The sequence below is a fragment of the Abramis brama genome (genome assembly GCF_963993115.1).
Source record: "Abramis brama genome assembly, chromosome: 7".
In the NCBI taxonomy this organism is placed as follows: Eukaryota; Metazoa; Chordata; class Actinopteri; order Cypriniformes; family Leuciscidae; genus Abramis; species Abramis brama.
Window position 1 is genome coordinate 30,668,709 of NC_139969.1, and position 13,654 is coordinate 30,682,362.

A 13,654-nucleotide genomic window follows, 5' to 3' on the forward strand; every position below is an offset into this window, starting at 1 on the left:
GTCATTCAGATGTCAACTATTCAGTTCTGACTATGTATTCCAATTGTGACTAGTACATATATATTAGATACTAGTAGTTATTCATTAGGTACTAGTACTTATTTTTTAGATACTAGTACCTATTACTAGATACTAGTATTTATTCAATAAATACTAGTACTAAGTCATTAGATACTAGTACCTATTAAATATATACTAGTACTTATTCATTAGCTACTAGTACTTATTCAACAGATACTAGTACTTATTCATTAGATACTAGTACTTATTAATTAGCTACTAGTACGTATTCAATAGATACTAGTACCTATTTATAAGATACTAGTATTTATTCCAAATTTTACTAAGATTTTTTATTTTACTAGTAAGATTTTTAATTGAACTCTCCAGTGGCCGTTCTGACTATAAGACGAGTAAAAAAGCAGCTGTGACTAGTAAAATAAGAATAGTTACTAGTAACAATTACAAAAGATATTAGTGTCTAATAAATAAGTACTAGTATCTATTGAATAAGTACTAGTAGCTAATGAATAAGTAGTATCTAATGAATAAGTAGTATCTACTGAATAAGTACTAGTAGCTAATGAATAAGTTCCACTACTGTTGGCCGTGGAAATGCTAGCCGATTCATGGTTTACCAACCCGAACCGTACCATACCATACCGCTCAGTGGAAACGAGCCATTAAAGGGAATGTGAGATGACGCTTTGATTGGTTTATCTCACGTTACGGCCAAAACACACCTATGAGTAATGTAGCTACTTCACACCAACCCATTTTAGATTTGCGTCGGGCGCAAGAGTCATTTATCCCGCCGGTATAATAGCAACAGCGCCCGAGATCCGCCCACAACGTTACTTGTGTTTCGCGTTTGATGCTTGCGTTTCAGATTGTTAAAATAGGGCCCAAAATGTTTTAGCTGCGTTGGACTATTGGCTATTGTTTATTAAGCATTATAATTTTACCGATTTACTGTAAATTTTACAGATTTTTAAATCATTAAAAACTTGTCAGTGTCTCTTACTTTGTTTCAAGTTTGAGTGTTGGAAAGAAAAATGATATCTGGGGATGATTTTTATGGTAATCCTGAAAAATATTGCAGAATGTCCTTCCGGCTAACAATGACACAGGCAATTAATTTAACCCAGATTTGTGTGTTAGATTACACAATTCTGTTTTTTGTTGAGTTAATGATAAAACAAGTCTTATTTACTTTATTGGAAAACATTTTTAAACATTTTTCAGTTTTTTTATTTTATTTTATTTTATTTGGTTCTGAATTTTGAGTTATCAGCAGTCAAAAATGAGCCCATGTCTATATGAAATCCCAAATTGATTATATTAATTGTGATTAAAATGTAGTTTTCCAAGCACTAATTGTTTGTTCAGCTCCAATTATGGAGATCAGTACATTTGTATATGCAAACAATGATAGAAATGTAATTAATTAAAAACCTACTAGTATCTATTTTCATGCTACCAGTACTTATTTTTTAGATACTAGTATATTTTCCATTAAGTACTAGTGCTTATTCATTACTAGTGCTTATTCTTTGGTACTAGTAACTTTTTAAAGATACTAGTACTTCATTAGATAGGTCCTTTTTATTAGATACTAGTACCTATTAAAAAGACACTAGTACTTATTCATTAGATACTAGTGCCTATTAAATTGGTACTAGTACTTATTCATTAGATACTAGTACTTATTCATTAGTTACTAGTATTTATTATTAGATACTAGTACTTATTAATTAGATACTAGTAGGCCTACCTATTAAATAGATACTAGTACTTATTCATTAGATACTAGTGCTTATTTCATGACTAGTAACTAGTAACAAATTCTTTTTTTTTTGCCATTGACTTCTATGGGGATCTGTCATTCAGATATCAACTAATCAGTTCTGACTAGTGTGTATTCTAACTGTGACTAGTATGTATTTATTAGATACTAGAAGTTATTTATTAGGTACTAGTACTTATTTTTTAGATACTAGTACCTATTACTAGATACTAGTATTTATTCAATAAATACTAGTACTAAGTCATTAGATACTACCTATTCATTAGATATTACATATCTTTTGTAATTGTTACTAGTAACTATTCTTATTTTACTAGTCACAGCTGCTTTTTTACTCTTATGTTATGACTAGTCAGAACGGCCACTGTAGAGTTCAATTAAAAATCTTTAAATCTAATGAATAACTACTAGTATCTTTTAAAAAGGTACTAGTATCTAAAGAATAAGCACTAGTAGCTAATGAATAAGTACTAGTACTTAATGGAATAGAGATCTAAAAAATAAGTATAGTAGCATGAAAATAGACTAGTCGGTTTAAATGATTAAATGTTAAAACGGCTTGCCATAAAGCACTAGTACTTAATGGAATAGATACTAGTGTCTAAAAAATAAGAACTAGTAGCATGAAAATAGAGACTAGTAGGTTTTAAAGATTAAATGTTAAAACGGCTTTGCCATAAGCAGTGTACTCGCAGTTCCGGTGGTTACTTAGTTACCTTTAGATGAAAAGTAGGTCAGTAAACTTAAATAAAATTGCGATATAGACCAGTGTCTGTCAATATTAAACCGCATAAATACTATTTAAATAGGAACCATGCATGTTCTGCGTGTCTCTGTGAATGAATGGCACAGACGCGCTGTTTCATTTACCACACACACAATAAGGCACGAATGACGCTCGCGATGTTTTCAGCCTATATGAGGACATTAATGCACTTCATCAACACAGCCGCTCTGAGAGTCACTTCATCAGCATTTTAGCTTCATTTGAGAAAAACTATCGTCATATCATAAAACACAGACAGTCATGGTGAACGCAATAACCGGAAGACGTTCTATTGTGATGCGATAAAGGCCTAACGTTATATGGTGTTGTGTCAGTTTTCTAGAAGACTATATCTAATGTGAGTGTACATCATTTAATCATATTTCTAAGTCGTCATATATGATAACTATAGTAATAAATATGTTATTTTGGTAGAAACAACATTCGGAGCCACGGTACGTTTTGGAAGGAAGGAGGGACTTTTATTCCATTTCCGCTGTAGCGTGCCAACCGGAAGTTGGATCAGGATCGAGGCGGCTGCAGTCAGTTCTCTTCATCACTCTCGCGCGTGACGGCCATCTTCCTTCAGCTCGAGAAGACTGTTCCTGTAGACATGGCCGACTATTCTAACGTGGCTCCGCCGTCCTCAAACTCCGGTGCAGGGATGAACGATGCTTTTAAAGACGCCCTTCAGAGGGCCAGACAAGTGAGTACTTCGAAAGAGTCTGAAAATATTTAGTATCTTCAAGCTTTCCGCGTAAAAAACAAAATGAAGGCTAGCGAGCTCGTTTGCTAATGTGAGGCCTTGATGCGTTGCAACAAAGAGGTTTCAGTTTAGCGTTTTTTTTATTTATTATTTACTTCCTTATTTCAAGGTTTAGCGGAAGCAGAATGGCGTGTTGCAAATAATACTTATGTCCTATAGTATAGACTAAAAGGCAAACAAATAGTTTTAGCTCCACAATATTAGATATTTACGTGAGCTGTAATTTACACACAAACTGGCACTTATAGGTGGAATTAGGCCATTGGATATAAGTTAAGATGGCCTCTAATAGATTCCGTAGATGGTTTCGGTTTAGCCATTTTATAGGCTAAATAAGTGAAGTTTATACTAATGTATAGATAAAGCGAAACTTTTTTTTGTTGTTGCTGCTGAGTCGAGCTAGTTTTGTTCAGGAGAACCGTAGAGACTCAGATAGGCCTCGTACTGTTACAGGTTTGTTGCGATTATATAGAATAATCGAAAACCGTTTAACTTTGTAATTCACAATATCTTTTTAGATAGCGGCAAAAATAGGAGGTGATGGTATACCACCCTCTCCATCCTCCAACGAGTTTGGTTATGGAGGACAGAAGAGACCCCTTGAAGATGGAGGTAAGTTCACAGGAGCCATGTTGCGGCTTTATTGTTGTGCATATTGGTTAGTGTAAACCACATTTTTATTGACTTGTATTCTTAACTTGTGATCTTAAGATCTTGGGGAACTGATTATGGTGTGACTTTTTTTAATTAGCCTAAATGAATGTGCTATATTTTATATTTTGAGCCTAGCCAAACCTTTAAGTAATGCCACATGTTCATATTTTCATAAAACAATAAAAAATGTTATACTATTTATGCTGTAAACTCTGTGTGAAACAAGTTCTCTTCAGAGAAAAATCGTGTAATTTTTATATTAATTATTTTTGAGAACTGTTACATTCGCTTAAAATAAATGGAACTAATATTTAAATATTTTAAGTACATTCAAGCACTAAGTCGAGCGTGTGTCCAAGCAAGGCTTTCTGTAAAAATGCTTTGAAACAAAGTTTATTGTTGAAAGAGTTATACAAAACTTATAAATAAACCAAATGCAAGATTCCTAACCAAGAGATGGCAAAAAAAGAGCCTGATCTGTTCAAACACAAAGGGTGCTTGGATGGTCCCATCGTGCTGCTTCAAATAACTTTTCCAGACGTGTTTTCCTACCTTATTTGTGGTGTGAACGCTTAGGCCTACTCTTTTAAGCAGTTTGGAAATTATAAATCTGTATAACTATAAAATAAATCTAGAAATAAAATTACAAAGCCACATTTTGGTTTTCACTTTCACCTCAGTTCCACTGTTTTGCTTCTATGCTGGAAAGCTGAAAATAAAAATCACATTTTCCATGCTAGTTGTGAGAATGGCAATTGATGATATAGCAAGCACACCATGTTCCTATGTTGGATAATTATTATTTTATTTTTTTTGGAAACTTGAGTCACCAAGTTTCATGCCATTCCAATTAAGCAGGAAAAAAAATTATCCAAAATTTAACAAATTTTCTGCCTAAAATGACTATCAGAGGGTTAAAGGTTTTTTTTATGGATTGTTTTCTGTAAGAGGCTGATATGTAGTAATCATATGGTTAACTTGGTCTTTTTGTCCTCTTTAGATCAACCAGAAACCAAGAAGGTTCCACCAAGTGATCGTAAGCATTGATTGTTCCACATTGAACTGATTACCTATTAAAAATGTGTTTAACAAAGATGTGGCTATGTTGTTTGGTCATCTCATAAGTTCATGCTTTTATTTGCACCAGCTTTTTCATCTGTAATGGGAGGCATGGGTGGCCCAAGGTACATTTATTTTAAACAAAGTATTTAATGCAAATATATTTCAAATATTAATGCATTTTAAAAAAGAAAAACATATTAAGTACATTTCTGCTTTGCATATTTCTTCTAATAACGTGTCTTTATGTAGGTCTATATCAGAAGAGTACAAGGTTCCAGATGGCATGGTCGGCTTCAGTAAGTTGTCCGATTCGTTTTTTCCGAATTCATATCCACGACTAGAGGCTTTGGAGGACTTTCATTTAAATCTCATCAGTAATCCAGTGTTAATTAATCACTCATCTGCAGTCATTGGAAGAGGAGGAGAACAGATTTCAAGAATCCAGCAGGACTCAGGCTGCAAAATACAGATTGCTCCTGGTGAGTCAAAATGCCGTGCCCTGACATTGTGTATCTGAGTCTGAGGCTCTTTGAAGCATAAATGAAAATACTCTTATTCTGCACTCTACCCAACAGACAGTGGTGGCATGCCTGAGAGGTCAGTGACATTAACAGGCTCACCTGATGCTATCCAGTGAGTATCTTTACACGTTTAAAAACATTTCATGGTTAAAATGGGTATGGTGTTTTAGAAGTGGGTGAAAACAAATGTCCATTTTCCATAATAGGGGTGCAAAGAGGTTACTCTCAGAGATTGTAGAGAAAGGCAGACCGTCTCCTGCATTTCACCACAATGATGGACCAGGGATGTCTGTTCAGGAGATTATGGTCCCAGCCTCCAAAGCGGGTCTGGTCATTGGAAAGGGAGGAGAAACAATCAAACAGTTACAGGTAAGGTTCACAGATGTTTAGCAGACTGGTTTATTTAGTGTTCAGTTAAAGCTGGTTTGGAATTCCTACTTGTTCTCTGACTTCGGACCATAAAGACTTTAATCTCTCTTTAATCTCCCTATCTTGTACTATTCTGAATAATGTCAGAAACAAGTTTATTATTAAGTGCTTTGTGTTTATTGCCTCTTTAAGATGAATCGCTTGCATTCCCTGTTTGTGAGTCTCTTTGGATAAAAGCATCTGCTAAATTAATAAGTGTAAAATGTAATTGTTCAACATTTGTTTAACAGGAACGTGCTGGAGTCAAAATGGTCATGATTCAAGATGGACCCCAAAACACAGGTGCTGATAAACCGCTCAGGATCTCCGGCGATCCTTTTAAAGTTCAGGTGAGTACATTAAGGCATTTGTATTGCTACATCGTAATTATACTAAATTATGGATAATATATCTATTTTTAAATGGCATGTCTTGGTCTGTACAGCAAGCTAAAGACATGGTGATGGATCTGATCAGAGATCAGGGTTTCCGGGAACAGAGAGGAGAATATGGTTCTAGAGCTGGAGGTGGTGGTAGTGGCGGAGGAGGAGGAGGAGAAGGTGGTCTGGATGTAAGTACTGTTTGATGAGATGAACCTAATATTTTGACTATTTGTGATTTTATACATTACAATTTTGAAAGGCAATTGACTATTGAAACCCTTTTGCTTTAGGTCCCTGTGCCAAGGTTTGCAGTGGGAATTGTGATCGGCAGGAATGGTGAAATGATCAAGAAGATTCAGAATGATACTGGCGTGAGGATTCAGTTCAAACCAGGTGAATAAGTTTATATGCACTTTATAAGCAAAAACTAAATCGGATTCAGATCTTTGACACTAATGCTTGTCCTTTGCTTTAGATGATGGCACTACACCAGAGAGGATCGCTCAGATCATGGGGCCTCCAGACAGGGCTCAGCACGCAGCAGATATAATTACTGACCTACTGAGAAGTGTGCAGGCAGGGGGCCCCCCTGGTCATGGTGGGGGCAGAGGGAGAGGCCGTGGGCAGGGAAACTGGAACATGGGCGGCCCTCCTGGAGGCCTGCAAGAATTCACTTTCACTGTGCCTTCCATGAAGACCGGCCTCATTATTGGCAAAGGTTAGTTGTTGCTGATAATTACTTTACCTTTGAAAGGATATGCAATTCTATGTTGTTAATTGGGTAAATTAATTAACTTTTTTAATAATATTTTCTCTCTCTCTCTAGGGGGTGAAACAATTAAGAGCATCAGCCAGCAATCCGGAGCCAGGATAGAATTACAAAGAAACCCTCCACCTAATTCAGACCCTAATATAAAGATCTTCACAGTCCGTGGATCACCCCAACAGATTGATTACGCCAGGCAACTGGTTGAGGAAAAAATTGGAGTTGAGTGCCTTGGTTTCCTAACAACATTTTTTGGGTGAACATGAAATGCTGCTCAGACACAGTTTATTTCTAGCTTATTGATAAGCGCTTGTGTGAGGGGGTTATGAGAGAGCTGCAACTTTAGTTTAAAAGAATACAAAGATGTTTTTCTTTTGGAGAAAAATAGTGCAGAGACTGGACAAAGATGAAACTTCCTAGAGTGCATGTGTCGACGGCCTGCTTTCGCGCACTATCAAATGGAGTATACTTTGAAAGTACAGCTTAAAAAAGAAAAAATCTATTTTAGGCTTTAGTCCCACCCTCTGCCAAGTTATTAAGAGAACAGACTTTTTGAGGGTGAGGGAAGGTTAATGTTTTTGATTAAAGATTGAGGGCATATTAAGTACTATAACATACTGTAAAAAAAAAAAAGAGAATTGTCAGTTTTGATTTCATACTGGCACTAAAATGTTTATTTTGTTTTATTATAGGGTCCAGTTAGCCCTATGGGTGGCCCTCATGGTCCTCCTGGGCCTCACGGAGGTCCTTCTCATGGCCCCCCTGGTCCACAAGGACCTCCTGCTCCCATGGGCCCATACAACCCTGGACCCTATGGCCAGGGCCCTCCTGGACCACAGTAAGAAATTTCTGCTTCATGATGTTTAGCATGTTGTTAGTGTTAATTTTTTCTTAAGGGGTCAATTAAATTTGAGATTAACTTAGTGCATCTTATTTCTTTCCTCAGTGGTCCTCCAGCCCCATACCAGCCTCAAGGCTGGGGCAACGGATACCCCCACTGGCAACAAGGGCAGCCAGATCCCAGTAAGTGCCCACATTTGTGCAAATTAGGGTTGGTTCAGGGTGATATTACTCAAGTTCTTTTCCTCATTGCTAGTCAAAGTCATTGCCACTTCAGTTGGCTGTTGGAGGAAAAATGAAATTGGCTAAGCGGTTGTTTGTTCTCCAGATAAAGCAGCAGCTGATGCTAATGCTGCTGCATGGGCAGCCTATTATTCTCAGTACCAGCAGCAGCCCCAGGGCCCCATGACACCCACCTCAGCAGCCCCAGGCACAACCCAGTCCAATGGACAAGGTACTTTTTTACCTGCACTCCACAAAAACGCCACCCTCCCTTTACTGTAGACCTACAGTAGCACTTAGTAGGCTTTCAGTGTAGCCATCACTGCACAGTACAATGTTTTTTTTTTTTTGGTCTTTATCCGTTGATCTGGGGTGGCCTTTTTCGACTAGCACTCATGGACAGGGCAGTTTCTGAGACACTCAACCTGTTTGTGCAAAGTGCGTCACCTAGCCAGGTGGAGGACTTTCTGCAGCCTTTGAAAGAATGGTTGTCAATTTCTCATTGTACCATTTTTAACAGGTGACCCACAAGCTCCAGTTCAAAGTGGACAGTCAGATTACACCAAGGCCTGGGAGGAATATTACAAGAAATTGGGTATAAATATTTTGTAGCTTCGGGTTATTTTCTTTGAGAGAGCAGGTTAAATAGCAGCAGGGCTTGAATAGCCAATCTGTCCTTTTTTACTTGTGGAGTCTTGCGAGGGAAATTAGTGGCGTGAGAATTTTGTTTTTGGTGCTTGTCCACAGAAATATTGGTCTCAAACCCTGCTGTTCAGAATGAGGAGCTGTAGTGTCTCAACAGGTAGAATAGGATTAACACATTGACATCCATGAATGAGATTGTACTTCTCATTTTCGTATATGCCTACAATGGATAAATATCTACATTTCCAAATTTGTGCCTGTTATTACTGTATTTCAGTGCCGGTTGCACTTATAAATAGAGCTGGGCAATATCGATAATTATCACGATACAATTTCTCGAATACAATTATAACAAAAGTTTGATATAATGTTTATGCGCCAAAAGCGGAACGAAACAACTCGATTCATTCAAACCACGCCTCATTTATTTGCTCTGCTTAAACGGCAGTGCAGGGCGTTCTTACTACAGCAGAGGATTCGTTTACTCTCGGATCGTTCTCGAGCACTAAACAGTGCTGTGAGAAGCGCTTGAATTCATTGAAGAACACCAATGTCTCTGTGATTTAAACTAGTTTAAACCAGATGAAACAGCGCTGACGTTCTCAACAGCACTGAGAAACACGAGAAAAATTGTGCCATGAATGATCCAGTTAGGCTTTTCAATCTACACATCATCATCATCATCATTTACCATGGATTTACACTAACTGGCCGGCCCACATTGTACAGCGGCCCACTGGGAAAACTTCCGGTGCTCCAGGTATCCACATGGTATTGTGGCAGAAATGTGGTATATTCATATACATTTTTATATTATTAATGTAGACATGTATCAAAGGAGTAATGGAATATGATTGTTGTCATTAAGTTATAGCATTTGTATTTATAGTTAAAATGTATTTTTCATAAAATGTAACTATGGTATTTACCATGGTGGTAAGGTGCTATATGTGGTTTTACCTATGGTCATCATGATCTAAATGAATACTATGGATGACCAATGGTTAATTTTAACAAAAGTAGAGTCCTAACTCAAAATCAGAATATTTAAATTTTACCATATGAGGTTTTCAATTTTTACAAATGTTACTGTTTTTGTTAGTAAACAAATGTAGATCTGCATCCCAACTCGAGCTACTGCTACTGACAAATGTGCATTTCTAGAAGACAAAACTATTATTAATATTGCAGCCTGCACTGCAAACTGTGGCGAAGATGCGCATTATCAAAGTCAGGCAACAAACTATCATCACCCGTTAGAACATGCAGAAAATAAGAGCGTTTTTAGAGGTATTTCTTAAGGATTTACTTGTAAGTTAACTTGTGCATATTTTGATGTAAACAAATATTTTATTATAAATGCTTTGAATATTCGACCTCTGATTTGTTAAATGTTCACCTGTTTGGCAAGTTTTTGTCATGTTCTGAGAATAAAGAGTAGTTTAAAACCACAATTAACTTTCTGGTTTTGACAACTTTTCACTCGGGAGCAAAAATCTGCCTTTTAAATTTAAAAGAAATAAAGATTTGACATTTATCGTGATAATTATTGATATTGATAATGTCATTTTTTTTTGGCCATATCGCCCAGCCCTACTTATAAATATTAAATTTCAAATTACTGAAATTTGAAAGCCTTAATCTTCAATTAATGTTTTAATTGAACCGTTATTCTAATGTTAGTAAAATATTTGATTTTTGTCTGATACATTTGGTGGTAGACTTGTAGTCTAGTTGCATGTTTTGAACAGAATTGTCAGTAGATAATTCAGTAATATGTGATTGTTCCGTGTAGACACGTGATTAACGTCTTTTAGATCTTGTGTCTTCAGGTCAAGGACAACCTCAACAGGACTACACAAAGGCATGGGAAGAGTACTATAAGAAACAAGGTGAGACATGAATGTGAACGTACATGCATGGATTTCTAAAAGTTTTGGGCAGCTGCAACTCTTTCACAGTCCTCTGCAGTAGAGCTGCTGTGGACTCGGCTGCCCTAGAGTAAAGTTGTGGGTTTCTGTCCCGGCTATCGGAGGTCGTGTTGCCGGGGTCGTTCCCCCACTTACAAACATTGTCAGGACTTATTTAGCTTTAACCATGTACTAAGTGGTGATTATTGTTGCTGTTCTCTCTTTAATGCTTTGTGTTTTGTTTCACCTCAGGTCAAGCTGCTCCTCAGGCGGCGGCGGCAGCGGCGACGTCTCAGCCGGGAGGTCAGCCGGATTACAGTGCGGCGTGGGCAGAGTACTACCGCCAACAGGCAGCGTACTACGGCCAAGGCGCCCCTCAGGCGATGGGAGCTGCACCCCAGGCTCAGCAGGTACACTCCCACTAAAACACTTTGCCTTTTGCTCTCTTCAGATGTGCATGTGTATTGTTTTTGTTCCCCCCCTTTTTTTTTTTTTTTTTTCTTCTAACATTTACTTCCACAGGGTCAGCAGGTTTCCAGATGAGTCATCGACACAACACTTAACCAAACACTTTCCTCCTCAAACAGGCTTCTTTTATCTATTTTCTTTTATTTATTTTTTTATTTTGGGAGGGTGTTGCATAAATGTTTCTGCTCTTAACATGTTGTGTATTTCTTATGTATTTCTTCTGCACAGGGCCAGTAATGTGAAGTGGACATAAAGTAAATGCTACATTGTCAGAAAAAAACCTTTGTTAAATGTTTGGATGCAGACGCCATGATGAAGATCTTAATTTCATTGGTTTGAGTGTTTATGCTAGATCGCAGACCGGCTCCAAAGTCAAGTATATATATATTTTTTTCCTTTTTGTTTTGCCACTCTTGTAAATGAACGGTTTGTTTTTAGTCGGGTAATATTGGTCATTCCAGCTCCTGTATCTCCTGTATCTCATGTAGTTTTGAGACTAATCTATAGAAATTTCCATGTAAATCATCTCAGTTTTAATATGATATGCCTGTTGTGTTTTGCAATAAAACAATGAAACCTCCTGTGTTGGTAAGTGGGGTGCAAAATTGGGCAATGTTTTGTGAAAATTTCATTTCCTGTTTTCAATGGGACGGGGACGGGGGAGGGGGGTCTTGTATGCAAATTTACAGAAAGAAAATGTTGCTCCTGTTTTTTTTTTTCTCTTCTCCAACTGTCTACATTACCCCTGATTTTAAGTTTGATTCCTGGTCTATTTTAAAGTCACAACTAAGAGTATCAATGATCATTTGACAAATGGAAGGCTATGGCTGTTTTTTTTTTTTTTTTTGTACTGGTCATTGCTGTGGATGTAGGTGTAGGCAGGTTATCTAAGGCAAAGTGGCTTGGTGTTGGCAAGGTATGTGATTAATTCAATAACTCTTCAGTGCTGTAGTGTTGCTCATTCTTGTACTGCATTTCACCTGGTTTGTTGAGGTAGTGTGCACTGTTAATGAGAGACATTTCCTCCCTCACAGGCAAGATTAGGAAGGCGGTAAGCAAGTATGCGTCTTTACATAAACTGTTCCTTATATATTGTGACTGCAATCATGTTGCAAGTATTTTTAGTTTGTTCAAGTTTGCTGCTTTTTTACAGGGCAGGTCAAGTGTTCTGATCAACAGTCATGCCTTGCTAAATTACTTGTCCCCATCATATATTTTAAATGTCTAAAATCCACCAATTGTGTATATATTTCTATCAATATTGCTGGCATTTCTAAAACGTTTTGATACGATTAAAAAAAGCTCCAATGCGAACGTGGACTACTTTTTTATCTACCCATTGTTTGTTAGCATTTTTCCAATATAGGCCTGTAGGTTTTTGGAGACTCTGGCCTTCCACACCAGTGAAATGAGCTCTCCACTGTAAGTACAAAATGTACATGACTTTGCGGCCCAATTTGTCATGCTGTCAATGCGTTGTCTTTGACTTAATGAAGCGCAATGTATTTAAATATCTAAATGTTGCCCTTTTTGGGTAAGTATGTCAGGGCTGTAATTTTGATTTTACATGCATTCAAGATAATAACTGACTACCCTTTTTCACATTGGACTGTTATTTTTGCCATAACAGCATTGTGTGATATTTACAAATTGAGTCATTGCCATGTTGACACTGCTTTAGTCATTTAAGACTTGTCTCTGACTTCTCGTATGAAACTGTGAACTGTATCACTGTGTTTAAGTCAGGACGTCTGTAGAAACAGCATCGTTTTCAACCCATCTGAATTAACACTGACTAGACATTTTTGTGATTTGTACTGCCAAGTGTTTTGTACTGCATAGACCCATAAAGACCCTCAGCAAATGACCTCTTTCAGATGTTAATTAGTATTAATGTCCAATTTCTAAATCTGTGCCTGCCCGGTTTTGTGTGATTTGAGGTCATTGAGGCTGTCAATTTGATTCAAGTTCTTTTGATCTGACTGTTCATTAGTGAGCAGTGCAATGTCTAATTTTGCAGTGTCATCCCTGACCTTGCACCTTAGGTTCTGCAGCAATAACACAGGTAAGAGTATCCTAAGAAATCCAAACAATTGAACCTGTGATCTAGTGTAATGCTTTTCACATTTGAAACCGTGCCGCTTTTTCAATTTAAGGATGTCTCTTGTAGCAAATAGACTGGCGTACGCCACAAATGTTGGAATTTAGATCTGCTGGAAGTATGTTTTTGTCCATATGAATTGCATGGCATTGACCTGTAGCTCACAAAACAATGTTTTTCCTCTGACTATCTTTAACTAGGATTGTTATGCTTTTCTAAATGAACCCAATGTGATATATATATTTTTTAATTTGATTAGCTTCCTGGTAAGTCTGTTTAGCGTGGTCCTGTTCTACTGTCATAAAATGCATGCAGATGCGAAATGATCCAGAGCT

General features: G+C 37.2%; 1 protein-coding gene across 6 annotated transcripts; it reads left to right on the plus strand.

Annotated features, from left to right (window-relative positions):
* The first annotated feature begins 3,113 nt into the window (after positions 1 to 3,113).
* On the plus strand, positions 3,114 to 12,532 carry fubp1 (far upstream element (FUSE) binding protein 1). 6 transcript variants are annotated; one of them, XM_084120053.1, is made up of 20 exons: positions 3,117 to 3,279; positions 3,858 to 3,951; positions 4,994 to 5,029; positions 5,141 to 5,177; positions 5,305 to 5,351; positions 5,463 to 5,534; positions 5,631 to 5,688; positions 5,783 to 5,945; positions 6,236 to 6,334; positions 6,430 to 6,555; positions 6,658 to 6,760; positions 6,843 to 7,085; positions 7,194 to 7,354; positions 7,826 to 7,971; positions 8,080 to 8,156; positions 8,302 to 8,427; positions 8,716 to 8,790; positions 10,673 to 10,732; positions 11,003 to 11,160; positions 11,447 to 12,532. In XM_084120053.1, exons 1-20 carry the CDS (start codon positions 3,187 to 3,189, stop codon positions 11,453 to 11,455), a joined length of 1,983 nt encoding a protein of 660 aa, XP_083976179.1. In that variant the 5' UTR covers positions 3,117 to 3,186; the 3' UTR covers positions 11,456 to 12,532. The 6 variants fall into 6 exon arrangements, with proteins under 6 accessions (XP_083976183.1, XP_083976178.1, XP_083976179.1 ...); XM_084120057.1 differs by lacking the exon at positions 8,716 to 8,790 and having other exon boundaries at positions 3,114 to 3,279; XM_084120052.1 differs by lacking the exon at positions 11,447 to 12,532 and having other exon boundaries at positions 3,116 to 3,279; positions 11,003 to 11,300.
* The last annotated feature ends 1,122 nt before the right edge of the window (positions 12,533 to 13,654 follow it).